The sequence below is a fragment of the Dreissena polymorpha genome, chromosome 4 (genome assembly GCF_020536995.1).
Source record: "Dreissena polymorpha isolate Duluth1 chromosome 4, UMN_Dpol_1.0, whole genome shotgun sequence".
In the NCBI taxonomy this organism is placed as follows: Eukaryota; Metazoa; Mollusca; class Bivalvia; order Myida; family Dreissenidae; genus Dreissena; species Dreissena polymorpha.
In genome coordinates, this window is record NC_068358.1 from 52,833,956 (window position 1) to 52,860,027 (window position 26,072).

The 26,072-nt window shown below is 36.2% G+C and overlaps 1 protein-coding gene and 1 long non-coding RNA gene across 5 annotated transcripts; both read right to left on the reverse strand.

The window, feature by feature from the left end:
• Window positions 1–1,786: 1,786 nt before the first annotated feature.
• LOC127876106 (uncharacterized) lies at window positions 1,787–24,289 on the reverse strand. 4 transcript variants are annotated; one of them, XM_052421035.1, is made up of 7 exons: window positions 24,226–24,289; window positions 23,797–23,835; window positions 23,221–23,487; window positions 3,983–4,252; window positions 3,224–3,493; window positions 2,711–2,971; window positions 1,787–2,368 (listed from the first exon to the last, which is right to left on the reverse strand). In XM_052421035.1, the coding sequence occupies exons 1-7, from the start codon at window positions 24,263–24,265 to the stop codon at window positions 2,361–2,363; spliced, it is 1,155 nt and encodes a 384-aa protein (XP_052276995.1). In that variant the 5' UTR covers window positions 24,266–24,289; the 3' UTR covers window positions 1,787–2,360. The 4 variants fall into 4 exon arrangements, with proteins under 4 accessions (XP_052276995.1, XP_052276997.1, XP_052276998.1 ...); XM_052421037.1 differs by lacking the exons at window positions 23,221–23,487; window positions 23,797–23,835; window positions 24,226–24,289 and adding exons at window positions 4,521–4,786; window positions 5,088–5,126; window positions 5,511–5,597; XM_052421036.1 differs by lacking the exons at window positions 1,787–2,368; window positions 2,711–2,971; window positions 3,224–3,493; window positions 3,983–4,252 and adding exons at window positions 18,833–19,502; window positions 20,921–21,181; window positions 21,439–21,708; window positions 22,692–22,961.
• On the reverse strand, window positions 11,307–13,361 carry LOC127876136 (uncharacterized). Its single transcript, XR_008047671.1, has 3 exons — window positions 12,888–13,361; window positions 12,289–12,498; window positions 11,307–11,445 (listed from the first exon to the last, which is right to left on the reverse strand). It is a non-coding gene; the product is annotated as an uncharacterized LOC127876136 (long non-coding RNA).
• Window positions 24,290–26,072: the final 1,783 nt, after the last annotated feature.

The window sequence follows — 26,072 nt, forward strand, 5'->3', positions numbered from 1 at the left end:
AATGCTCACAGTAGTTCTACCACACTCACTGTAGTTCTACAACGCTCATTGTAATTCTACAACACAAACTGTAGTTCTACAACGCTCGCTTTAGTTCTATAACGCACATGTTCTACAACGCTCACAGTAGTTCTACAACGCTCACTGTAGTTCTACAACGCTCACTGTAGTTCTACAACGCTCACTGTAATTCTACAACACTCACTGTAGTTCTACAACGCTCACTGTAGTTCTACAACACTCATTGTAGTTCTTCAACGCTCACTTTAGTTCTACAACGCTCACTGTAGTTCAACAATGCATACTATATTTCTACAACACTCACTGTAGTTCGTCAACACTCACTGTAGTTCTACAACACTCACTGTAGTTCTACAACACTCACTGTAATTCTACAAGCACTCACTGTAGTTCTACAACACTCACTGCAGTTCTACAACGCTCACAGTAGTTCCACAACACTCACTGTAGTTCTACAACGCTCACTGTAGTTCTACAACGCTCACTGTAATTCTACAACACTCACTGTAGTTCTACAACGCTCACTGTAGTTCTACAACACTCACTGTAGTTCTACAACGCTCGCTGTAGTTCTACAACGCTCACTGTAGTTCAACAATGCATTCTTTATTTCTACAACACTCACTGTAGTTATTCAACACTCACTGTAGTTCTACAACGCTCACTGTAGTTCCTACAACGCTCACTGTAGTTCTACAACAATCACTGTAGTTCTACAACGCTCACAGTAGCTCTTCAACTACTCACTGTAGTTCTACAATGCTCACTGTAGTTCTACAACGCTCACAGTAGTTCTATAACACTCACTGTAGTTCTACAACGCTCACTGTAGTTCTACAACGCTCACTGTAATTCTACAACACTCACTGTAGTTCTACAACGCCTACTGTAGTTCTACAACACTCACTGTAGTTCTACAACGCTTACTGTAGTTCTACAACGCTCACTGTTGTTCAACAATGCATTCTATATTTCTACAACACTCACTGTTGTTCTTCAACACTCACTGTAGTTCTACAACACTCACTGTAGTTCTACAACACTCACTGTAGTTCTACAACACTCACTGTTCTACAACACTCGCTGTAGTTCTTCAACACTCACTGTAGTTCTACAACACTCACTGTAGTTCTACAACACTCACTGTAGTTCTACAAAACTCACTGTAGTTCTACAACACTCACTGTAGTTGTACAACATTCTCTGTAGTTCTACAACATTCACAGTAGTTCTACAACACTCCCAGTGTTATAAGCTTCATACACCCGGCTTTTTTATAGCTGTCAAGGAACATCTTGGCTTGAGTCATTACTTATTACTAAATAATTAAGGTAATATTTATAAGCAATATGTTGATCTACTAGTATTTCTAAGCCATAACGTATACGATAGACACATCAAACATATCTTTAAGTTAAATATTGACGAATTAAAGAAATTTTGTAAACATCTGTTAATATTTGCTTAATAAATGTTTGCACACATTAGCACCTGTAACAAATAGCGACTTTTACGGGAAAGTACCGGACAACTGATCTCAGAATGCCAAAGGTGCCCCGACAATAACAACACTACTGATAAAAGTTGATACTGACATTAATAGTCATAACATTGTCATTTATAATTGGATCTCGTTATTCAATTATCCTCAAGCACATTTAACATGACGTGTAAATAAGCTGCAGCAATAGTATGTATTACATTTAAGAATACAATATATTCATGCGTACATGCAAATATTGATTTGGCATCTAATCGGAAAACATTAGTGTTCGTTGCATTTAATTAAGCAAGATAAAATAAATTATTGTTTAAACAAATATACATATGAAACATAACAATACTAAGATTATAACAGAATTACGTGTATATAAGAACTTAAGTTAATATTAAGTTCAGTTTTTTTTTATTAATTTATATAATAACATCGATTAATATAAATATGTGACATCTGTAGTTTCTGTCTGGGAAGACTGCGCTTCATGCATGTGCGTAAAATGTCGTCCCAGATAAACATAATTATGCAGTCCGCACAGGCTTATCAGGGACGAATCTTTCCGCTTTATGAAATTAATTGTTTAAATAACGTCTTTTCTAAACAAAAATCCAGTTTAGGCGGAAAGTGACGTCCCAGATAAATATGTGTAGACTGCACATGGTAATATGGCGCGACACGTTACGCCCATGAATTAAACACCATTTTTACCGAGCGATACACAAAATGATATAGAAAGCTAAATCTGAGGACCATCTGTTCCAGCTTATTTCGCTCTGCTAGAGTTCCGATTCATCGGGGATGTTTAGAGATGACCTTTGGAACAGACTGCTTGTTGGCATGTTTAATAATCTGAAGCAAACATAAGTGTCACATATGTACACTCGGCTTTTTGTTCATATGAAATGTATTTTATAAAGTAAACGTGCAAAGGAAATAGGTGTGCACTTTCTGAAAAGATGGTCAATATGGTATTTTTTAGATCTTAGCGTTTCGTCAACAAACGCCATGCTAGTATAAAAACACTTCCCATTAACTTGTTAACATATTCTTCAATTACGAGTTATCAATAAGTCACGTGCTTTAAATCACTATGGCCATGGAATGTGGAAACTATTGAAAAGAAAGTAATGTACGAGTACACCCTAATTAAAGTTATGATATCAGCATGATATAACGGAATAAACAGCAAACCTCCGAACAGTGGACAGCACACTCCAAGGGCCGCAGAATTATTGACCGGCTTTACGCAGCGTTCCAGCTTGCCGCACTCACGGGCGCTGCGGCAGGCTACCGTGGGAAGTGGACGATTGCGGCCGCACGTGAGGCAGCAGACGCCGACAGAGCCTCCCGTTCTCTGACAGTCGTCCGTCGGCGACGGACAAGGTGCCGGGATGAAACCGCCACACATTGCCGGCGTCTTCCCGTCCTTGGCAACCGACGGGGCGACACATTCTTGAAGCAATAAAGAGATTGGTTAAGCCATAGTATGTTTTTTGGGGGAATTTGCTTTTATAAACATTCATAATGGACACATGTTCGTTGAAATTCTAAAGAATGTAATTACATGCAGACGTAAACAAGATATTGTGAACTGCACGTGTCCGTATGAAAATTAAAATCAAAGTCGTTAGATTTATGAACGTGTAAGCTTTCTATAGACAGCTATTTTGACAGCATTATCAATGTTTAACCGTGAATTCTTACTTCCCGGTGTTGGTCTTGGACAACACACTCCCAGCGCGCCTGCGTTATTCACCGGTTTCACGCACTGCTCTCGCGAGTTGCACTGGGCGGAACTCTTGCACGCGACCTTTGGAGGAGGAGCGTCACTACCGCAGCCGACACAGCAGTAACCGAAGTCAGATCCGGGCTCTGTCGGGCAGCTATCTGTAGGCGATGGACAGAGGGCCCCGACGAATCCCCCGCATATGGCGGGCGTTACACCATCGCTGTTCAGCGAAGGGGCTAGACATTCTTTAAATATAATATACCATCTTGCTTAATGTGTAACATTCTTCATAAACATAATTTTGACTAAGTTTTGTATCATTTTAGAAATTCAAACGTTTGCTTTGTTAACTTAAGCAAATACATCCTTTTTCACAAGACCAATCGAAGTAGGAAACCTTATTTTTATTCGTCATCGACGAACACAACCATTAATTATTAGCATATCCACGTGCTTAATTAATTTACAGTTTAAAGGGTAAACAGATATATGTATTCAAATATTAACATTTGAGATGAGTGCGTTTGTGTGTTCATCCAATCCGGAGGACTTGCATTTTAAACTTAAATGATGTGAATAACGAGTGAATGTACAAAAATACGCTCAAATTTTAAGTAGAAAGTTCTAATGCACAAGTAGATAAACTAGTGCTTACAATCATGCACAGCGCATACGCACACATGTTCGTTGAGAAACGAAACTTTCAGATACAGTGATTTTTCATAGGTTCTTACTTTCTAGTTTCGGGGTAGGGCAGCACACTCCCAACTGGTTGGCGTTGTTCACGGGTTTCACGCACTGCTCCCGCGGACCGCACTCACTGGGACTCTTGCATGCGACCTTTGGCGGCGGGGCTTCACTGCCGCAGCCGACACAGCAGTAGCCGAAGTCAGATCCGGGCTCGAACGGGCAGGTGTCGGTAGTTGACGGACATGGAGCGCCGGCGAATCCTCCACATATAGCAATCGATGTTCCGTCAGCGGTTACCGATGGAGCAATACAAGCTAAAATATCGAGGGCGTTCGAGTTATTAACTTTTGAAGTAGTCCATATATTTGTTTTGACATTAAACAAGCTTGTACAATTGTTACGGTATGATTTTAAATTAAGGATAACTAAAATGTGTACTTGAATATGTATTATTTATCATTAACACTTGACCAGATATATCAATTAATACTTTATAGTTTGCATATTTGTATTCAATGATGTATCAATTCTTCAATCGCCATTTTTATCAGGTTCTTTCATTTGAAAAACAAATTCCCATACTCTCTTGTTCTTTGGGACAGCAAAGGCCAGTAGCCGAAGCATTGTTCGCAGGTTTGACGCATTTCTCATTAGTGCCGCAGTGCGAGGAAACCATGCACCTCGCCGTGGGGGCGGGGCGTTTGGACCGCATCCAACGCAGCAAAAACCGAAGTCCGCCCCCGGGAAGAACGGACATGTGTCGGTGTCCGACGGGCATTTGGCACCGGCAAAACCCCCGCAGATAGCCGGCGACACACCATCGGAATTTACCGATATAACAAGACAGCCTTTAAGTATTTAGAATCTGATATAAATGTTCGCTTATTGGAAATAAATAAAAATTATACAATTATCATGAATATGAAAACATCATTGAATAGTAAGAGAAGTGTCATGTTGTATGGGTATTATTGAAGTAAATGCCTAACATTTCATCAGAAGAAGAACATGCAGTTCGATATGATATGGCTTGAACGTTTGTAAGAAATAATAGTATTTTATGTCATTTGCCGCAAGTAAGCTCGTCTAATACCTATACATTTAAGTAACTATTTTAAAGTATACGAATACATGTATGTATTGATTTACCTTTGCCGCCAGCGTTTATCGAAGTTCCACCCTCAGCAACTTTAATACAAAGAAACACTACGTGACTCCGATGTACATACATAGCTAGTTTGAAGTTAAAGTTAGAAATGTTCAGTAGTTAACTTGATGAATATCATTAAAACAACGAATGTTATACTTGGCTAGGTTGTAAAAAAAATGACGCCTCTGCTTATACGTTTATTATGCCAGAATTGAAAATCAAATTTGAATATGTTTAATGCTGCTTTTGTTAGAAAATAACAGCTTGTCGTATAAAGATAAATTTTATATTATTTTATGTGATGTATATGCTGATATTGTTTATTTTAAATACATCCCGTGTGATAGTTATAACATATATACCTTATTGCAACATAAGTTGTATGTTCTTTACATATGTATAATTCTCCAAAATGCAAATACCTGCTAGAATAAAGCACGTGACTACACACAGAGAGTCCATCGTCCAATAAAGAAACACTGCTACTATGCATAGCTTTTATATCTCGGAAATGAATCCAATTAAATTAAGCGTGCATTACATCCGTTGATTGTTGAACCATATGAAGTGCGTGACATTTGTTGAGAAAATATTAAACGTATGTACTTCTTGTTATCTACGCAACGATCATTCGGTGAAATTTGACTTTGAAAATTTTATTTTTTTTTCCAATTTACTTACCCCGTGTTAGTTCATGCTAAAATAACGAGCACTGATCACAAGGTATCGGGTTTCCTGGGGTGATTAACAAGTAGATAGAAATGCATAGCTTTTTCTGTCGGTTGTTCGTCGAAGGATTTACAATTTATTGAATGCGCTGTGCAATAATATGCTTAGATTTACCAATTCACACATACGCCTCGTTCTGGGAAAATTGAGCTTAGTGGATATGCGTAAAGTGTTGTCCCAGATAGGCCTGTGCAGTCCGCAAGGTTGATCAGGGAGGACTCTTTCCGGTTAATGGAATTGTTTGTTTAAAGGAGGTTTCTTGTTAACAAAAATCCACTGTAAGCAGAAAGTTTGTTTTGTTTTTTTTTTAATATTTTTTAAAGTATGGCCGCTCAATGGTAACGAGGTTAAACTGGACGATCGCACGAAACACGACGCCGGACATGGTGTCGCCAAAATAGCTACCCATGAGCAGTTCTTATCCTTTTTGATGATTGATACATAGGGGAGCTTACTGTAACGCGATAAATAATTGTCTAATCTTAGAGTACATTTTCCTTTGATTGTTACTTGAAAAGTTGGTTTGTGCAGTGTTTCGCCTTATGGCTTCTTTGTTGCCCGCGAAGTATTTGTGTGCGTTGGAATTCAATATGAACTCTTCAGGATGGCGAACGCATAAGATTGTTTGGGACCAACTATAATCGTTTGTACTGGCTATTGCATGTTACTTTATTTAGTATTGTTACATGCGGTATTGTTAATTATTTATAGACAGTAGTAGACCGCGATCGGAATTCAGTTTCTGGGAAAACCGGACTTAATGCATGAGCGTAAAGTGTAATCCCAGATTAGAATGCGCAGCCCGCACATGCAAATAAGGGAAAACACTTTCCGCCTTGACGATATTTTTGTTTAGAAGAGACTCCATAAAAACGAAAAAAAATCCACAAAAGCGGAAATTGTCATTTCGTATTTGATGACGAAACAGCCCTCCAAACACTAGTCTCACTTTAATGGACTCTTGTTTATAATCTTCATTTAATGAAATAGTAAGTAAATTCAATTAAAAACACCTTCCAATGTTAAGATTGAAACATTAAACAGTCAATATACGTAAGCAATGGTAAGAGTTAAGCCTGATTAACAAGTGACTTTGTATTAATCTCGAAAAGGGTACGTAGACAAAGTATTGAACTAATTCTCTCAAATTAACCCATGCGATCTTCGGAATTAAGCATTTGGGTCTACTTGCGGGATAATTCCTTAACATTTTGTTGGCTGTTTATAAATTCCAGTTATGGTATCAAACAGGGTTAGAAAGCTTCGCCCAAAATCCAAATGAACCAAATAAATAAAATGCGAACAATTGCAGTGCAATTTTGATGTTATCGTTATAATGAATATGCACGTCACATTTGGTTTTTTTTTAAGTGTTGAATATTTCATCAGAGCCTAAAGTGGTTGTTCTTTTTACAGAGTGAACAAAAATACTATGGTTTGGATAATACATATAATAACACTGAATTGCTGCTGTTTAACGATTAATATACATGTCTGGAGTAGACGAATATGTCAAATAGATATATTGACTACATGTCAAACAAGAAAAATCCGACATTTCTCTGTGGCACGACCAGGATATTAACAAAGGTAAGCAGGTACGTATACACGCGCCAGTTGATATTTCTGTAATTAAGATAAAGCATGATAATATAAAAACAGATTATCAATTTATCACGAGTTATAATGTATACTTTAACATGCAAAATAAAATCAGTCTTAACATACACTGTTAAAGGGACTTGTTCACATATGTTCGTATTAAAAACAGGTCAGTTGTTGTTTCTTCAAACCATTCTATGCAAAGCATAACACTCGGTTTATAATTTTACCGATCTCGAATGATTTGTATCCATTATTACACGAATGTTTGTTATTTCTAAGGTCGTAGTGTTATTTCGCTTAATTAAACATAATGTACATATTTTTTCAATCTAAGACAATTATATTTTTTAATGTCTTTATACCAATATATTATGTTCTGTTCAATTTGTAAACATGTCCCTTTAAAAAACAGCAGCAAATTGATCATGTGTGTGATCTATTTATCACTGAAAATGAACTGAAATTCATACATAAAATCAGTTATTTATGATTGTATCATATTATATACTTTTTACTGACATAAATACAAACGACTTATTTTTTCGAAATATTTAAAGCTGTAAAACTGTATTTAAAAAAAATACACGAAACGAACGCATAAGGAAATTATAACCAAAATATTTGTTGATAGACGAAATATTTCATTCAAGTGGGACAATTGAAATATTTATTCTCCAGCAAGCCGAATAAATAATTTAATACACTCTACCTATATTACATTGACGAGAGAATCGAAAGTATAAGAACCAATTCATGTTTTGCTGAAAATGCTAGTTTTATGCCATTGTAGTGATACCCCGTTAACAAATAAGTTCCTTTATTACAGTGATATATTTGACGGTTTTAAATATGTAAATGGCTAACTTTGTTGCACTTATATCTCACTATGCACCACCAGAGTTAAATATGCCATATGCGGCCAGCGTAGTCCAAGCTACCCGCTATAAAAAGAGTGTGGTAGCGTAAGCGGACATAACCGTTTTTATAACCCTATAGGAAAGCATTTATTTACATGCTACATTTATTGTGACTTTGTAACATAAGATTTGTTAAATGGAGCATTGAAAACACATTACTTCAGTATATAAACAATGGATTGATGTGAAAGAAAAACACGTATAGATTTCGTTGTCAAATCTTTGTTGGTTTTTATAGATCTGCAAATAATATTTTTATAGCCAAACATAGTTTCAAATCTGATGCATTTCAGTTAATGATAAATAATACAAGAATCAGAAATTCTTATAAGCTCAATTGAGAACGCAATCATATAATCAGCGAGTTAAATTGACGCAGAACTGTGCAACCACTAGGGAATACACAACTCTTCATTAAACATTTTCTTTGACTTTATTAATTAAGCCAAAATCGTTTGTTTGGAATTTTGCGTCGTTTTTATTATTTTATTAATTATTAAGTTTCATAATATTTCTTTTAAAGAATAGTGTTTTGTAGTATATGTATTACTCAAAGTTTGGCATTCGGGTTCTTCGTTTGGCACATTGACACTTAAGGTATATGGTGATTGCATATTACAACACAGGCAATATTAGCAATACTTATGCATATGAACAGGTATGAAACGCGCATATTGTTTCAATTCATTTAATCACCGATTGTTTTTGCTATTGAATATTGTCACTCTGATCAGATTTTAGTAAATCGTTTTAATTACGTTAGAGCAGTATTGAATTGTTTACAGTACTTAAACTAAATATAAACACTTAATATAAGTCCATCGGTTTTATCAATAAAAAACAAGATGTGTTTGCGAAACACTATGTCCCCATATATTTGACCTTTGACCTTGAAGGATGACCTTGATCTTTCACCACTCAAAATGTGCAGCTCCATGAGATACACATTGCATGCCAAGTAGCAAGTTGCTATCTTCAATATTGCAAGTGTACATTAAATTAGCGATTTTGACCCATATATTTGACCTTTGACCTTGAATGATGATCTTGACCTTGACATTTCACAACTCAGAATGTGAAGCTCAATGAGATACACATGCATGCCAAATGTGAAGTTGCTATCTTCAATATTGCAAAAGTTATGGCAAATGTTAAAGTTTGCGCAAACAAACAAAGCAACAAACCAACAGACAGGGCAAAAACAATATGTACCCCACTATAGTGGTGGGAGACATAAAAACAGCAAGGTCGGTAACTTCAAAAAGTGGGGCCATACCCATATCTAACTCGCGATTTATTATCCCCGCCGAAAAAAAATCGGAGGGGATATAGTAATTGGTCCCGTCTGTCCGTCTGTGCGTCCGTCCGTCCGAAACTTTGTCCAGAGCATAACTCCAAATCTGTTCAATGGATTTACTTTAAACTTAGAATATAAACAGATGGCAACCAGGAGAAGTGCAGTGACCAAGAACCATAAGTCTATCTACCTTAGTTTTTGAATTATCTCCCTTTATATAATTTCAAACTAAAGTGCAGTGAACATGAACCATAACTCTTTCGGCCGTAGTTTTTGAATTATCTCCCTTAATTTATTTTTTAATTTTTTATATTGTATTTATTTATAATTTTAAATTATATTTAATTTAATTTCAAAGTAAATATTATAGCTTTTCAATTTTTAATATCTCACTTTATATAATTTTACAATAATATTTTATTTGAACACTGAAGTATTCAATGTAAAATGAATAGTTGAGTTTAAGGAAAAATACAGTGATCAAGAACAGTAACTGTTTATAGTCTTCTTTTTTAATTACCTCCCTTTCTTTCGTTTCCATATATTTTATTTTCCACAGCATAATTCCAACACTATATAACTAATTGATCCTTAAAATAAATAGATGACACAGGTTCCATGTTTTACAAATATTATTCTACTCTATAAAACAAATGTCATACAAGCAAACACATTTTGGTGTGGATTTGGAACTACTGTGACAAGCTCTTGTTTAATTGGTCCTCAAATACTTTTTAGACTTTCGTAACTAACCATAGGTCACCTTGGTCAATTGATCTTATACGACAACTGTTATAAGTGTTCATGAATGTGGAAAGTCTAACTTAACACTGGTTTAAGGTGTACATCATTAAAAAGCGAATTAAATTCATTTAGCGCGCGTTAGAAAAATATTGATACGTTAGATGGCATAGCTTGTGTGACATGGCTCTTACATATAGGTAAACATTTTCTTATAAAATATAATGTTAAATTTTATATATAAGAAAAATAAACTTCCGAAACGGTGCTTGAATGCTTGATATGCTGTGTTCCTCTATTAAATTTCGGTTATAAGAAAAATAAACTTGTCTAAAACTAAATCTATCCGTATTAGCAGCTTAACGGTCTTCCAAAACGGTGCTTGAATCCTTGATGTGCTGTGTTCCCCTATTCAAGTAGGGGAAGTATCATACTCATGGCTATTAAGGAAGGTTTTGTTTCGAATTTTTATGGAAAAAAAAACAATTGTTTATGCTGTGTGTAATAATTATGTAAATAAGAGAAATCGCACAGCCCATGCAAGCAACAAATTTACTAGAAACTGTTAGTTGTACAAAACGTGAACTGTCTATAAAAGATCCTATTATGGGAAAACAATAGCATGTGGACAATAGCACAAAACATGCCTACATTTTTAGAATGAAAAAGTACAATTCAATACAGAAAATAAATGCTAGCCAACATAAGCTGAATATATTTACAAAGTTAATGCATGATAAGGTACGTTTGGTATGCTTGCACAGAACAAAACAGAGTGCAAGCAATGCTGATCGTGTATTTATTTTATTCAAAATAGATACGGAAAAACAGCCCTCCGTGTGTCCGGGTATGATTTAAATGTTTTCTTGTACCAATTATGAGTTAGATAACCAACCACAGATTGGTTGAAAAGCACGAATACGAATGTCCACATCAGCTTTGTGTTCTGGAGACCACTCATTAAAGAGAACGACAGGAAGATGAGGATCGCCATCAAGAAGTGTGGACATGAGACATACTCGAAAAGGACACCATGAGGAATGTGGTGCCGAGTGTTGGTCACTTCTCCTAAAACAAGTAATGCGTTCTTAATATATTTAGTGATTAAAACTAACTGTGTCACATGGTCTCCCGCCATAGGTACGTCCATTTTGTGCATAGGAAAATTGTTGTTTCTTAAAAAATTCAAGGGCATATTGAAGAGGGTCCCTGCTTAATTTCATCTCCGATCATATTATATAAACGTTAAATGCTAATTATTCACTTGTTAAAGTGATGGCATAAACGTTTATTTGTTCTCTTCCTTGCGTAAGCATCAATCAAAAATATTGCAAACAATCCCATGATAAATCAGATTGAAAATACATGAAATTGGGGGATATGGCAGTCTGTTCCCTCTCCAATGGTCCAGGCACCCACTACATAAAGTCATTAGTCAAGGTATAATTTGCAATGTATGTGCACATGTGGGGAAAATAATGACATATCATTTTTGAATTTAAGACCATATAAAAAATATATATTAGCAAGAAATTTAAACAGGTTAGAGTCATCAAACATGTACTTAATATCTACCTGATTTATTTTTTCTCAGATTGGCCAACTGTTGAGCAACGGCATGTTGCTGATTTGCTGCCCATGTAAATGTCATTAACCCAAGAACATGGTGTGATTGAATAAATGTGAGACAGTCTTTATAAAAAGAAATAAAATCCCAAACATATCAAACAAGTCACATGAATTGTACTAAATATGTCCCATATTAATTTAATTAAAAAATACATCGTGTCTACAAATGCCGACCCATTGCGAAAGCATAAGTATTACAAAAAAATAATTAAATAATGCCGTTTTATATAAAACCTTGTTACATCTTTTATATCCTTTCAGATATGCTCATGTTTCTTTTACCTGATAAGGAGAATTTTTGTGAAAACTCTGTCCCGGAAAAAGACGAGATTCCCACTGCTGGGTAAAATGTCATGCCAATGAGGAAAAAAACAATGCTCATTTATTCTGACGGGTTGTATACGCTAACAAACAAGCACTCGTTTATTCTTCGGATAACCTGGATATTACCACATTTCAGCACCAGACGATTAGATAATGGATGTCCCAGGTCTGAAATATAATTTATAAAAACGCATCAAAAAACATTTCTAATATGTAGACCACAGGGACATTTACAAAAAAAAATTGTATATATACTATACATATATACAAGGGATACAACTGTCGAAAGAATTAATTAACACCCTTGTCTAAATAATATCCCATATTTAGCAAACGAATGCAATCAACGCAAATATGACACTGAATATCGATATACAACACATTTATCTGATAAAAAAAACTTAACACCCAATGTATTTGAATTAATTTTGGCATGAAAGCATACACAAAATGTAAACAAAATCAACGTAAAAATGCAAGTCGGACAAGGTATGCACAATACAATTTCAATACAAATGGTATTATTCCCCTTCAACTTTCGTAAAATCATAAGTTACCTGTGTTTATTTTGAACATGAACTTCAATGCATTACATCTAACACCGATCGTGCTGTAATTCCAGCCTTTTTAGTTAAGAAATCGACTAACAACAAGTTTCGTTACGTTATTGAAGATTTTCCGGCAGCCATATGCAGACACAAATAATTGTAACGCGACATTTGATTGGCTGGGCGATTTAGTTCCCAATTATATTAAATACCAAGGTAAGTGTCTCAATATGCGTGGAACCAGTAACAAAATGTAAACACAACACAGCTGATTGTGTATCACGCCCTCTCTCTATTTTAATATACACGTGCATTTACCGACGTATAATAACTGAAGCGTATTCCTTGGCAGTCAGAAAATAAAAAAATCTCAAATATGTTCCGTATCACTAATAAAGAAAAGCTACATCAATTAATATCGATATTTCCTTAATTTCGTTATTTAAATTGTAATTGTACAAATCGTGGTTTGTATACTATTTGTGGGCGTGTGAATTTTTAAACCAGGCTACAATTCATTAATTAGTTAGTTGTATCAAAATACCGGGAACCATGACTTGATTTCATCGGACCAATCACATGTTGTTTTACAAACGGTAATGAACATTTATGCGAAGCATTCCGAAGTGTTATGGCTGAGAAGAATTCACCGTCATCGTTAATGTAAAACTAGTTTTAACCGTTATTTGTGCAATCAATAGTTATTTAAATTATTGTTTTGCTATTTATCAATACAATGATTGCTTATTTTACGAGTGGTAATTAATTACATACTTTATTTGCCAACAAAAACAGGAATGTGTTCAAAAACTCATCATCACGGTGTGCATACTTTTGTCCCGAGTAAGGAAATGTGCAATTTTTTTCAGGAAACTTTCTTTGTTGTATGTATGTACATCGACTAAATACATGTTAAGGTTATGTATTTTATCAGATAAATGTGTTGTCTATCGATATTCAGTGTCATATTTGCGTTGATTGCATTCGTTTGCTAAATATGGGCTATTATTTAGACAAGGGTGTTAATTAATTTTTTTGACAGTTGTATCCCTTGTATATATGTATAGTATATATACAAAAAAATGTCCTGTGATGTAGCCTGGTTAAAATTCATATTAATAAAAACACTTCAAGCAAACGTATAAATAGGTAGGCGTAAAATATTTTACGACAGGTAATCACCCTGCTATCTTAAATAATAAAATAAAATAAAACACTTATTTCAATTTAAACACTACTTTTCGACGCATTAGTAAACATCTAAAAATACCATCCTTCATTCGGAAATCCTCAGCCTTTATTTAATATTTCAGGAAAACCCAACACCGATACATAAAATCAACATGTATAGCTCAACAACTTACTATCGTTGCCTGGGTATCTCAAAATGTTCAGCACCACAGTCACTGTTTCATGTAACTGCTGGTTTGTTCTTGCCACATATAAGCTTATTACCAGAAGTACGGTGAAACTGATAACTCCACACAGGTAGAAATGAGTGAATAACCTGGAATGTGAACAGCGTTCGACAAAGTAAATATATAAACGGTTAAGCAAGAAACATATTTTACTTCATACCAATTACTTATGTTATCAAAACAATAAATCAGTAATTTATTTATTGACTAAATCAATTAATTTCATATTTAAACAAGGGCCCCACAAGTTTTTTAAGTTGATTTTGTAAGAGTATGTCAAACTTTATTTACTTGTGTGTAACCTGTTGAATATTTAATCCTACTGTTGAATATTTAATAATGTCTTGTTTGTTTTGTAAATCATGCTTAAAATGATAACATTAATGTTGCATAAACTTCAACAATACTAGAAACAAGGTGTGTAAAATGTACGTGCAAACTATACGTGAACTTTCGCTGTCATGTAGGTTCTACTTTCGCTTTAAATACGTATGCAGGCATATACATTTGGGATACAACGTATGTGTATTCATCAAATCCGACGAATAAGCAATCCCAAATTGAATTTAATGATGCACAGAGTGAGTATATGAGCATTGTGAAGTCCAACTCATAAACCGTTTTGTGTGTTTGTATAATATAGTGTAAACTCCCCTTGTAATCGCAAGGTTGTATGCAATTAGTGACAGAGGAATATGCTGCTGCCATTGGTTCCTTACAACCATACAGGAAGTGCTTAAAACAATATAAACTACATTATTTTATATTACAGATTGACTAAATATATATTGCATACACATTCTTAAAGTTAAGGGATGTATATACCTCTGTACAAACTGTGTCATATTCGGGGGAGGGGTCACCTTGGCTGAACTAAAACTATAGTTACTATTGAAAAAGAAAAGTCCAAATGGGCATTAATTAGGTTGCTTGTTGATTTAAAATAGATTATAGTATATAGTTAATAATCTTTAACGACTTTCTTCAATACGAACAACATTCATTATCGCTTTATTCAATAGTCTTAAATACACAAACTGTGCAATATAATGCCATAACATGAGCAATAGTTATTTATTTGTAGATCATTTCATGAAAAAAATACACGGGGTAATTCTTATGCTGTTATTCGTCATGATACAATGATAAAATAATAAATATATGGACCAATACACAGAGCAAATCAAATTCATTTACATAACACGCTCTTACCTTCGAGCAAACAAAATGATGTGATCTGAATATGTCACAAACAGGTTGCTGCGGCATCGATCGCACTGCTTAATCCAAAATCGACAACTTTTCATCAAAACACCGGGCATTGTTGGATTTGTAATGCATCTTCCAAAGTCAACTATTGCTCCGAGCTGATTTGTTCTTGTATTGTTCCGAGCTGATTTGTTCTTGAACCGCGTCACGGGATATCGGAATCAGAAAAAAATGATCAGACAAGTTCTGATCTTAATTATTGAATATTAACTTTCCAATCGTTGTTTATTCAATTTCTAGCTCATGCCGTTGCAACAATCGTGACGTAACGTAAAGCATAAAGTTAGTTTCACTTTAAACCCCATTTCAATTTGCAAACCATTTCATGATTGTTCTGTAGTTCTACGACGCTTACTGTAGTTCTACGATGCTCAATGTAGTTCTACAAAGCTCACTGTAGTTCTACAACGCTCCCTGTAGTTCTACAACGCTCACTGTAGTTCTACAACGCTCACTGTAGTTCTACAACGCTTATTGTAGTTCTACAACACTCTCTGTAGTTCTACAATGCTCACTGTAGTTCTACAACGCTCACTGTAGTTCTACTACAACGCTCACTGTAATTCTACAACACTCACTGTAGTTCTACAATTCTCACAGTAGTTCTACAACAATCACTGTAGTTCTAAAACGCTCATTGTAATTCTACAATACTCACTGTAGTTCTACAACGCTCACTGTAGTTCTACAACGCTCACTCTAGTTCTACAACGCTCACTGTAGTTCTACAACGTTCACTGTAGGTCTACAACGCTAACTGTAGTTCTACAACGCTCACTCTAGTTCTAGAACGTTCGCTGTAGGTCTACAACGCTCACTGTAGTTCTACAACGCTCCCTGTAGTTTAACAACACTCACTGTATTTTTACAACGCTCACTTTAGTTCTATAACACTCACTGGAGTTCTACAACACTCACTGTAGTTCTATAACATTCACTGTAGTTCTACAACGCTCACTGTAGTTCTACAACGCTCACTGCAGTTCTACAACGCTCACTGTATTTCTACAACACTCAATGTAGTTCTACAACGCTCCCTGTAGTTCTACAACGCTCACAGTAGTTCTACAACGCTCACTGTAGTTCTATGACACTCACTGTGGTTCTACAACGCTCATTGTAGTTCTACAACGCTCACTGTATTTCTACAACACTCACTGTAGTTCTACAACACGCACTGTAGTTCTACAACGCTCATTGAAGTTCTACAACGCTCACTGTAGTTCTACAACGCTCACTCTAGTTCTACAACGCTCACTGTAGTTCTACAACGCTCACTGTAGGTCTACAACGCTAACTGTAGTTCTACAACGCTCACTCTAGTTCTACAACGTTCACTGTAGTTCTACAACGCTCACTGTATTTATACAACACTCACTGTAGTTCTACAACGCTCACTGTAGTTCTACAATGCTAACGGTAGTTCTACAACGCTCCCTGTAGTTCCACAACGCTCACTGTAGTTCTACAACGCTCACTGTAGTTCTACAACGCTTACTTAGTTCAACAACACTCACTGTAGATTTACAACGCTCACTGTAGTTCTACAACGCTCACTGTAGTTCTACGACTGCTCACTGCAGTTCTACGATGCTCACTGTAGTTGTACAACGCTCACTGTAGTTCTACAACGCTCACTGTAGTTCTACAACGCTCACGCACTCTAGTTCTACAACGCTCACTGTAGTTCTACAACGCTTATTGTAGTTCTACAATATTCACTGTAGTTTTACAACGCTCACTGTAGTTCTACAACACTCACTGTAGTTCTACGACGCTCACTGTAGTTCTACGATGCTCACTGTAGTTCTACGATTCTCACTGTAGTTCTTCAACGCTCACTGTAGTGCTACGACGCTCACTGTAGTTCTACGATGCTCACTGTAGTTCTACAACACTCACTGTAGTTCTACAACACCCACTGTAGTTCTACAACGCTCACTGTAGTTCTACAACACTCACTTTAGTTGTACAACGCTCACTGTAGTTCTACAACGCTCACTATATTTCTACAACACTCACTGTAGTTCTACGACGCTCACTGTAGTTTTACAACACTCACTGTAGTTCTACAACGCTCACTATATTTCTACAACGCTCACTGTAGTTCTACAACACTTACTGTACGGTAGTTCTACAACACTCACAGTAGTTCTACAGCGCTCACTATATTTCTGCAATGCATACCATAGTTCTACAACGCATCCTGCAGTTCTACAACACGTATTGCATTTTTACAACACTCACTGTAGTTCTACATCGCTCACTGTAGTTCTACAACACTCACTGTAGTTCTAAAACACTCACAGTAGTTCTACAACACTCACGGTGTTTATCGTCAGTTGGAAGATAAGCTAGTATCATATAAGAAACCATTTTTGACAATCAGTATGTAGACGGTTGATAATTTCCTAAGCTTCATACACCCGGCTCTTTCAAAGCTGACAAGGAACATCTTGGCTTGAGTCATTACTGATAACTAAATATACTAGTATTAAGGTAATGTTTATAAACAATATTTTGATTTACTAGTATTTCTAAACCTAAAAGTATCCGATAAACACATCAAAAATATCTTTAAGTTAAATATTGGACGAATTAAAGTAATTTTGTAAACATCTGTTAATTAAGAAATAATCGACGGATAACCGTTGGTTATTGCGGTAATAACCAACGGTATGGAGTTCCGATGCGCAGGAATTAAACCACAAGGGCGTAGCCCGAGTGGTTTGATTACAAGCATCGGAACGACATACCGTTGGTTATAACCGCAATAACCAACGCTTACAAGTCGATGATTTCGACTCTAACACGATTGGTTAATAAGATATCCGCGATTTAAAGGTTATAAATGAGAATTATATTAACCGAACATCCTCCACTTTTCTACAAAACGTCACCACAACAATTACAATTAAATGACGTCGTCTTCATTCATAAACAGTGCGCGGACAATCAAAGTGACGTCATACTCATACTCATCGGGGTAATAACCAACGATAGTTTTCCTTCTTTGTATTTAGAAAACAAGTTACGTGCCGTGGTAGAATGTGTGCTTAATAAATGTTTGCACACATTTGCTCCTGTAACAAATAGCATCTTTCACAGGAAGGTACAGACCAACTGATTTCAGAATGCCTAAGGTGCCCTGACAACTACAACACTACTGATAACAGATGATAGTGTCATTAATAGTCATAATATTGTCATTTGTAATTGGATTGCGTAATTCAACTATCCTCAAACACATTTAACATGACATGTAAATAAGCTGCAGCAATTTTATGTATTAAATTTAATAATGCAATATATTAATACGTACATGCAAATATTGATTTGGCATCTAAACGGAAAACATTACCGTTCGTTGCATTAAATTTAGCAAGGTTAAATAAATTATTGTAACAACAAAGTTACGAATAAACTGTAACAATACTAAGATTATAACTGAATTACGTGCATATATGAGCTTAAGTAGATATAAAGTTCAGATTTGTTTTTATTAATTTATATAAAAACATCGAATAATATCAATATGTGACAACTGTAGTTTCTGTCTGGAAAGACTGGGCGTCATGCATGTGCGTAAAATTTCGTCCCAGATAAACCTTTACAGTCCACGCAGGCTTATCAGGGACGAATCTTTCTGCTTTTATTGAGTTTATTGTTTAAAGAACGTCTTTTCTGAACAAAAATCCAGTCTAGGCGGAAAGTGTCGTCCCATTTAAGTATGTGTAAACTGCACATGGTAATATGGGGCGACACGTTACGCCCATGAATTAAACACCATTTTCATAGAGCGAGACACAAAATGATATAGAATGTTGAATCTGAGGGCCATCTGTTCCAGCTTATTTCGCTCTGCTAGAGTTCCGATTCATCGGAGATGTTTAGAGATGACCTTTGGAACAGACTGCTTGTTGGCATGTTTAATAACCTGAAAGCAAACATAAGTGTCACATATGTACACTCGGCATTTTTCCATATTAATGTGCTTTATAAAGTATACGCGCAAAAGAAATAGGTTTGCAATCATGATTCTCTGAAATCATGGTCAATATGGTATTTATTAGATCATAGCGTATCGTCAACAAACGTCGTACTAGTACAAAAACATTTCCTATTAATTTGTTAACATATTCTACTTTTTACAAGTCATCAATAAGTCATGTACTTTAGATAATTATGGTCATTAACAGTGGAAACTATTAAATGGGCCTTTTCACAGATTTTGGCATGTTTTGAAGTTTGTCAGTAAATGCTTTTAATATTGATAAATATAAACATCGTATATAAGAAGCCCCAGTAAAAAATCAAGAATAAAATTTAAAAAATAAAAAAGGTAACCATCAGCAGGGCTCGAACCACTAACCCCTGGAGTCCTTGAGTAAAAAGTCTACGACTTAGACCACTCGACCATTATAAAATTTAAAAAATAAAAAAGGTAACCACTCGACCATCCTTCCGGATACAATACCAGGCGTATTTTATTCTGTATATAAGCAATCCTCGTAGTTTCCCAAAACATAACGACAACAACAGAACTCTCCAAATTATTAATTCGTTTCGCGTTGCAACGCTTTATAATTTTCGGGTTTTTAAATTGTCAAAAAATGCATATAATGGCTATTTTAGAGCATGGTAAATATACAGTAGTACTGTTTCTTCACAAATATCATAACTAAAACGAAAATTTGCGAATCTGAAACATGTTTTTTTAATTTTATCAATTTACTCAAACGTGAAAAGGCCCCTTTAAAGAGAATGTTATGAACGAGTACATCCTTATTAAAGGGATCTTTTCACGCTTTGGTAAATTGACAAAATTGAAAAAAGTTGTTTCAGATTCGTAAGTTTTCGTTTTAGTTATGATATTTGTGAGGAAACAGTAATACTGAACATTAACCATGCTCTAATATAGCCATTATATGCATCTTTTGACGATTTTAAAACCTAAAAATTATAAAGCGTTGCAACGCGAAACGATCGAATAATTTGGAGAGTTCTGTTTTTGTCGTTAAATTTTGTGAAACTACGAAGGTTGCTTGTATAAGGTATAAAATACGTCAAGAATGTGTACTCGGCGGAATAGCTCAGTAGGCTATTGCGTTTTTACTTCAGGACTCTGGCAGGACTCCAGGGGTCACTGGTTCGAAACCTGCTCCGGGCAATGTTCTTTTCCTTTTTTTATTTTTTTTTCTTGATTTTTTACTGGAGCTTTTATGATCCAATGTTTACATTTATCAATATAAAGCATTTAATGAATAAGTTTAAAAAATGCCAAAATCTGTGAAAAGGCCCCTTTAAAGAAGTAAGTTATGATATCAGTATGATATAACGGAATAAACAGCACACCTCCGAACAGTGGACAGCACACCCCAAGGGTCGCAGAATTATTGACCGGTTTTACGCAGCGTTCCAGCTTTCCGCACTCGCGGGCGCTGCGACAGGCTACCGTGGGCGGCGGACGATTGCGGCCGCACGTGAGGCAGCAGACGCCGACAGAGCCTCTTGTTATCTGACAGTCGTCCATCGGCGACGGACAGGGTGCCGGGATGAAACCGCCACACATTGCCGGCGTTTCCCCGTCCTTGGCAACCGACGGGGCGACACATTCTTGAAGCAGTGATGAGATTGGTTAACCCATAGTAAGGTCTTTTAGGAATTTGCTTTATAAACATGCATAATGAACATGAACATCTAAAGAAAGTAATACCATGCAGACGTAGAAGGGCTACTAGTAATTGTGAACTGCACGTGTTCGTTTATAAATAAAAATAAAGTCGTAAGACTTAATAAGATTTATGAACGTGTTAACTTTCTATAGACAGCTATTTCGACAGCATTATCAATGTATAACTGTTAATTCTTACTTCCCGGTGTTAGTCGTAGGCAACACACTCCAAGCGCGCCTGCATTATTCACGGGTTTCACGCACTGCTCCCGCGAGTCGCACTGGGTGGAACTCTTGCAAGCGACCTTGGGAGGAGGGGCGTCACTGCCGCAGCCGACACAGCAGTAACCGAAGTCAGATCCGGGCTCTGTTGGGCAGCTGTCGGTAGTCGATGGACAGAGAGCGCCGGCGAATCCCCCGCATATGGCGGGCGTAACACCATCGCTGTTCAGCGAAGGGGCTAGACATTCTTTAAATACAATATACCATCTAGCTAAATGTGTAACATTCTTCATAAACATATTTTTGAATAAGTTTTGTATCGTTTTAGAAATTTAAACGTTTGTTTGTTAACTTATATATAAATACAACCTTTTTCACAAGACCGATCGAAGAAGGAAGCCTTATTTATATTCGTCATCGACAAACACAGCCATCAATTATTAGCATATCCACGTTCTTAATTAATTTACAGTTTGAAAGCGTAGACAAATATGACCAAGAATTTATAATAAATGATTTATTTTAAAATGTACTTTTCGTTTACAGAACGCAAAAAAAAAACAGTAATATTATTTCAATACGTTGTTCTCCTAAATTGTTATTAAATGATTATATAAGAAAAGAAGTATTCAGCAATAACACTTAAACTGAAATTGAAAATCGCTAAATGCAGCATATAATTTCTTATTGTAATTCATTCCATATAGTAAGATGTGACGTCACTACCTTCGGCTGATCTCTATGCGTGTCTAAAGCACACTTCTCCGTTTTCATACACTAAGATTAAGTCCGAGGAAGATTGAAATTATTCTAAACAAACAGTATTTCTTTCCTTTCTAAACAGAAAAAATCTTGTTTTGACTTCATGGCGTTAACATGGTATTAATTTTAGAGACTTGGTAAAGTGTTTTAAAGTAGGTGTTTGAAATAAAATGAGCGTACGTCCGTTGCCATATAGTTCCTACTTTCACTTCCAGATATATGTATCCACACATTCACATTTGAGATAAGTGATTTTGTGTTTATCCGATCCGGACGACTTGCATTTTTAACTTAAATGATGTGAATAACGAATGGATTTACAAAGTTATGCCCTTAACAGCCTTTTTTGCAAATTTTAAGTAGAAAGTTCTAATGCACAAGTAGATAAACTAGTACTTCCAATCATGCACAGCGCATACGCACACATGTCGTTGAGAAACGATACAGTGATTTTTCATGGGTTCTTACTTTCTTGTTTCGTTGTAGGGCAGCACACTCCCAACTGGTTGGCGTTGTTCACGGGTTTCACGCACTGCTCCCGCGGACCGCACTCACTGGGACTCTTGCACGCGACCTTTGGCGGCGGGGCATCACTGCCGCAGCCGACACAGCAGTAGCCGAAGTCAGATCCGGTCTCGAACGGGCAGGTGTCGGTAGGCGACGGACATGGAGCGCCGGCAAATCCTCCACAAATAGCGATCGATGTTCCGTCAGCGGTTACCGATGGAGCAATGCAAGCTGAAAAATCAAGGGCGTTCGAGTAATTGACTTTTGAGGTAGTCTATATATTTGTTTTGACATTAAAAACGCTTGCACAATGGTTACGGTATGATTTTAACTTAAGGATAAATAAAAGTTGTACTTAAATATGTATTTTTTATCATTAACACTTGACCAATTAACACTTTATAGTTTGCATATTTGTATGCAATGATGTATCAATTCTTCAATCGCCATTTTGATCAGGTCCTTTCATTTGAAAAACAAAATCCCATACTCTCTTGTTCTTTGGGACAGCAAACGCCAGTAGTCGAAGCGTTGTTTGCAGGTTTGACGCACTTCTCATTAGCGCCGCAGTGCGAGGAAATTATGCACCTCGCCGTTGGTGGCGGGGCGTTTGGGCCACACCCGACGCAGCAAAAACCGAAGTCCGCCTCCAAGAAGAACGCACATGTGTCGGTGTCCGACGGGCATTCGGCGCCGCCGAAACCCCCGCAGATAGCCGGCGACACACCATCGGAATTTACCGATATAACAAGGCAGCCTTTAAGTATTTAGAAACTGATATAAATGTTCCCTTATTGGAAATAAATGACAATTATACAATTATCATAAATATGAGAACATTATTGCATGTTGAGAGAATTGTACTGTTGTATGGGTATTATTGAAGTAAATGCATACAATTTCATCAGAAGAAAATCATGCATATACGATTTCGATATGACATGGCTTGAACGTTTGTAAGAAATAATAGTATTTTATGTCATTTGCCGCAAGTTAAGTCGTCTAATACCTATACATTTGTGTAACTATTTTAAAGTATAAGAAATACATGTATGTATTGATTTACCTTTGCCGCCAGGGTTTATCGAAGCTCCACCCTCAGCAACTTTAATACAAAGAAACACTACTTGACTCAGATGTACATACATAGCTAGTTTTAAGTTATATGTTAGAAATGTTCAGTAGTTTACTTGATGATTATCCTTAAAAAAACGAATGTAATACTTGGCAAGGTTGTAAAAAATTGTGACGCTCTCTGATTATACGTTTATTATGCCAGAATTGAAAATCAAATTTGAATATGTTTATTGCTGCTTTTGATTGAATGTAACAGCTTGTCGTATAATAAAGATTAATTTTATATTATTTTATATGATATATATGCTCATATTGTTTATTTTAAATACATCCCGTGTGATAGTTATAACATATATACCTTATTGCAACATAAGTTGCATTTTCTTTACATATGTATAATTCTCCAAAATGCACATACCTGCTAGAATCAAGCACGTGACTACGCACAGAGAGTCCATCGTCCAATAAAGCTACTTTGCTACTATGCATAGCTTTTATATCTCGGAAATGAATCCAATTAAATTAAGCGTGCATTACATCCGTTGATTGTTGAACCATATGAAGTGCGTGACATTTGTTAAGAAAATATTGAAACGTATGTACATGTACTTCTTGTTATTTACGCAACGATCATTCGGTGCAAATTTTATTAAGAGTTGACCCTCTTTCAGCTAAGTTCAGGTTTTGTTGCAAAGAAAGTCAGTGGTCTAATTAACACCCCAGGAAACCCGATACCTTGTGAGCAGTGTAATACCACTGGAGCAGTGCTCGTTATTTTAGCATGAACTAACATAGGGTAAGTAAATTGGGGGTGATTAACCAGTAGATAGAAATGCACAGCTATTTCTGTCGGTTGTTCGTCGAAGGATTTATAATTTATTGAATGCGTTGTGCAATACTATGCTTAGATTTACCAATTCACACATACGCCTCGTTCTGGGAAAATTGAGCTTAGTGGATATGCGTAAAGTGTTGTCCCAGATTGGCCTGTGCAGTCCGCAAGGTTGATCAGGGAGGACTCTTTCCGGTTAATGGAATTTTTGTTTAAAGGAGGTTCTTGTTAACAAAAATCCACTGTAAGCAGAAAGTTTGTTTTGTTTTTTTAATATTTTTTTTTAAGTACGGCCGCTCAGTGGTAACGAGGTTAAACTTGACGACCGCACGAAACACGACGCCGGACATGGTGTCGCCAAAATAGCTACCCATGAGCAGTTCTTATCCTTTTTAATGACGATTGTTACATAGGGGAGCTAACTGTAGCGCGATAAATAATTGTCTAATCTCAGAGTACATTTCCCTTTGATTGTTACTTGAAAAGTTGGTTTGTGCAGTGTTATGCCTTCTGGCTTCTTTGTTGCCCGCGAAGTATTTGTGTGCGTTGGAATTCAATATTAACTCTTCAGGATGGCGAACCCATAAGATTGTTTGGGGCCAACTATAATCTTTTGTACTGGCTATTGCATGTTACTTTATTTAGTATTGTTACATGCAGTATTGTTAATTATTAGTAGACGCTAGTAGACCACGATCGGAACTGTTTTTATGTAAATTCCCACGTCATGATAATGGTGGAAGGGCATTTAGTGTTACCCCTGTCCGTGCTTGTGTGTTTATTTGTTTTGTAGCTTCAAAATTCGTATGCGGCTCATAAATCTGCTGTACATTATAATTTCGAAATAAATTATCATAAATGACCCTTATATCATGACGACGTGTCGCATGCAACAACCATATCGCTTTCGTCAAGGTCAAGGTCACAGCGGACACTTGGAGGTGTTGCTTATTTCTTATACTTATCTAGCGCAATTGCATGTTTGTCTCCGACTCATAACATTGTCATGCATGATTGGATTTCAAAGTAAATTCGCACAAGTTTATCGTACAAAGACGATGTGTCGCGTGCTTAACGATATCGCTCGCTTGAATGTAACGGTCGCAGTTGAAACTTGGAGTATTTGCATATTACTTATATGTATATAGTGAAAGGACATGTTTGTGATTGGTTCATAACTCTGTAAAATGGCAAACATAATCATCGTATCAGGACGAAAGGTTGCTTTTAACAAACATGTAAGTCGCTTCAAGGTCAAGGTCACAGTGGAGTGTGTTTTAAGTCCGTATATGGTATTAATTAATTAGTGAAAGAAGATGTTCCGACAGTGTTTTTGTTTCTCGATAGAGCGTTGTCAGATTGTTCATCACGCTGTATGTGCCAAAGATGGTGTTTGCGTATAGGCCAATGACACAAATGTGAAAAAGGCTTCA

What these genes read in the sequence shown, in the direction of transcription:
- LOC127876106 (XM_052421035.1), bottom strand. Translation starts at nt 24,265, where the DNA reads ATGGACTCTCTGTGCGTAGTCACGTGCTTGATTCTAGCAG. An exon ending in GATAAACCCTGGCGGCAAAG is followed by an intron (nt 23,488 to 23,796) that starts GTAAATCAATAC and finishes AAATACTTAAAG; the next exon opens with GCTGCCTTGTTATATCGGTA. An exon ending in CTGTCCCAAAGAACAAGAGA is followed by an intron (nt 4,253 to 23,220) that starts GTATGGGATTTT and finishes TCGATATTTTAG; the next exon opens with CTTGTATTGCTCCATCGGTA.